We start from the raw sequence: 2,788 nt of genomic DNA, 5'->3' as shown, positions 1-2,788 counted from the left end.
ACAATAATTGAAATCATTCCATTCATTGAGAATTTAAAAAAAAATCTCTTTATCATCTTTTTTATCATTTTTCAAAGTTCAAGGAGAAAACACAAGTATTTAGTGTCTTTCTTATCATAAGGTTTATTAAATCCTATAAATCATTTGTCAGGAGTCCTTTTAAACATAAAAAATAATCTTAAGAGAGGACAAATTTAGTTTGAAGGCAACGATTACACATTAAGTCAATTTTCAATATTTCTCCTTCTTTGTTTCTTTTCTCTATTCCCTCGTGAGGATCAAAATTTTCCAACAAAATAGCTGTCTAATCATTCTTGGTCATATTCTTTTGTTTCTAATTGTATTACGAAGATTCAATTTCAATAGTAGTTGATATTATTACTTCTTTATTCTATTTGTATCTCGTAAATACTTAAAAAAATTCAAATAATGTAGAGGGGAAAAATGTTTTTAATTTTGTTTTAACGAAAAAAATGCAAAGAAAGATTATGAAATGCAAATCATAACTAGAAATAAACTAATGTTCTATAATTACAAGCAAAATTTAGAGAAATAAATAATCAAATTAGAGAAGAAAAAGTCAAGAAAAAGGAGAAAATGCAAATCATAACTCAAATGTATTTTTACAATTTGTAGATAATGAGAAAACAAGGCAATAAGGCACGTGTATCAAACACCAGTAACTCGCCATTCTCCTTACTCACCGAGTCGTACCGATCTCGACCTTCCAGCAACGAGTCAAACCCGAGTTGCTTGCCAATCCGACCAGCTATAACTCGGCATACTAACATGGCCCGCCTTCCCCTGCCACCACCGGCACTTTCGTGAGCCTCACCACTCCCAGAATATGTACAAATCGCCGCGCCTTTCCGGCCGTGAAATGACCAAGCGCCACCACCCGAATCATACGCGCCGCCGTTGGTGGGTCCCAGGCAGTAGAATCTCATCACTTCATTTCCATCAGCAACGCAACGAGCGTGGTCATCACCGAAGGCAGCACCACTTCCTGAACTCGCCTTGGATTTCACCATCTCTCTATACTCCTCAAACCGGGTCACAGTCCGGGCCAAATTCTGCACTTTAAAAATCGTTTCAATCTCACCAGAGTAATTTTTCGGCCCCCAGCTCGTATGAAAGATAATCTCCACCACATTACGTGAAGGGTACCCCACCGAAAGCTCAGTGAGGGCAGGGAAAAAAGTATCTGTAACATGCGACGGCCGGGTGGAAACCGTGGTGCGTGTTCTATTGGTGGGATGGTGTGCACTGGGTTCGGGTTTTCTTGAAACGGGTTTTTTGGATTTCGTGACTGTATCTTTGGTGGTGGAATTTGTGCAGTTGGCAGAGGTCGTTAACCGGTGGTAGTGGTGAATTTTGGAACTGTTATGGTGGTTGTTACGGCGGAGGTGGTGATTCTCAATGACGTCGTCCGATGCTTTTGACTTGCAATTCAATGACTTCATCCATCCAGTCGCCATTAACGATCGTCCCTTCACCCTTCTTCTTCTCTCTCTCCAGTTTCAATCTGTATCTATCGTATGCAAGTATACCCCCCTCTCTCTCTCTCTCTCTCTCTCTCTCTCTCTACCTCTACCCTTAATATGAGGTTTTAACGAGGTGGAAAGGAATGAAATGGAGAGGACATGGCGCGATATAGAGTGAGAACTATATTATTTTAAATGACGAGAATACCCATTGGGATATTCTTCCCCCATTTGACCCCTACTTTTTTTAAATGAAAATACGTCGAATAGTATTTATTTGAAAAATGAGTGATTAAAAAAGAAGAAAAAAATTTCGATTTAAGTTCATTATTTTATAGGAGATTGTGTGATTGAAAATACGAAAGAGAAAAATAGAATATAATGAAATTTAATGTAATGAGAAGGAAAAATTTTTAATTTACGTGTAATATTATTTTTTGTCTCTTCGATCTGAGACACTGGATAGAAATTTAGCCCAACTAAACTCAAAAATTTTCATTCTTTTTTCCTTTCCGGCCGTGAAATGACCAAGCGCCACCACCCGAATCATACGCGCCGCCGTTGGTGGGTCCCAGGCAGTAGAATCTCATCACTTCATTTCCATCAGCAACGCAACGAGCGTGGTCATCACCGAAGGCAGCACCACTTCCTGAACTCGCCTTGGATTTCACCATCTCTCTATACTCCTCAAACCGGGTCACAGTCCGGGCCAAATTCTGCACTTTAAAAATCGTTTCAATCTCACCAGAGTAATTTTTCGGCCCCCAGCTCGTATGAAAGATAATCTCCACCACATTACGTGAAGGGTACCCCACCGAAAGCTCAGTGAGGGCAGGGAAAAAAGTATCTGTAACATGCGACGGCCGGGTGGAAACCGTGGTGCGTGTTCTATTGGTGGGATGGTGTGCACTGGGTTCGGGTTTTCTTGAAACGGGTTTTTTGGATTTCGTGACTGTATCTTTGGTGGTGGAATTTGTGCAGTTGGCAGAGGTCGTTAACCGGTGGTAGTGGTGAATTTTGGAACTGTTATGGTGGTTGTTACGGCGGAGGGGGTGATTCTCAATGACGTCGTCCGATGCTTTTGACTTGCAATTCAATGACTTCATCCATCCAGTCGCCATTAACGATCGTCCCTTCACCCTTCTTCTTCTCTCTCTCCAGTTTCAATCTGTATCTATCGTATGCAAGTATACCCCTCTCTCTCTCTCTCTCTCTCTCTCTCTCTCTACCCTTAATATGAGGTTTTAACGAGGTGGAAAGGAATGAAATGGAGAGGACATGGCGCGATATAGAGTGAGAACTAT

The 2,788-nt window shown here is 40.9% G+C and overlaps 1 protein-coding gene across 3 annotated transcripts; it reads right to left on the bottom strand.

Moving 5' to 3' along the window:
- Window positions 1-580: 580 nt before the first annotated feature.
- On the bottom strand, window positions 581-2,788 carry LOC111390244. 3 transcript variants are annotated; one of them, XM_023015260.1, is made up of 2 exons: window positions 2,049-2,788; window positions 581-921 (listed from the first exon to the last, which is right to left on the bottom strand). In XM_023015260.1, the coding sequence occupies exons 1-2, from the start codon at window positions 2,603-2,605 to the stop codon at window positions 624-626; spliced, it is 855 nt and encodes a 284-aa protein (XP_022871028.1). In that variant the 5' UTR covers window positions 2,606-2,788; the 3' UTR covers window positions 581-623. The 3 variants fall into 3 exon arrangements, with proteins under 3 accessions (XP_022871028.1, XP_022871027.1, XP_022871026.1); XM_023015259.1 differs by having other exon boundaries at window positions 581-880; window positions 2,008-2,787; XM_023015258.1 differs by lacking the exon at window positions 2,049-2,788 and having other exon boundaries at window positions 581-1,590.

Source organism: Olea europaea, unplaced genomic scaffold, assembly GCF_002742605.1.
Source record: "Olea europaea var. sylvestris unplaced genomic scaffold, O_europaea_v1 scaffold662, whole genome shotgun sequence".
Lineage (NCBI taxonomy): Eukaryota > Viridiplantae > Streptophyta > Magnoliopsida > Lamiales > Oleaceae > Olea > Olea europaea.
The sequence above is the reverse complement of the archived record's forward strand: the minus strand, read 5'-3'. Positions and strand labels throughout refer to the sequence as shown.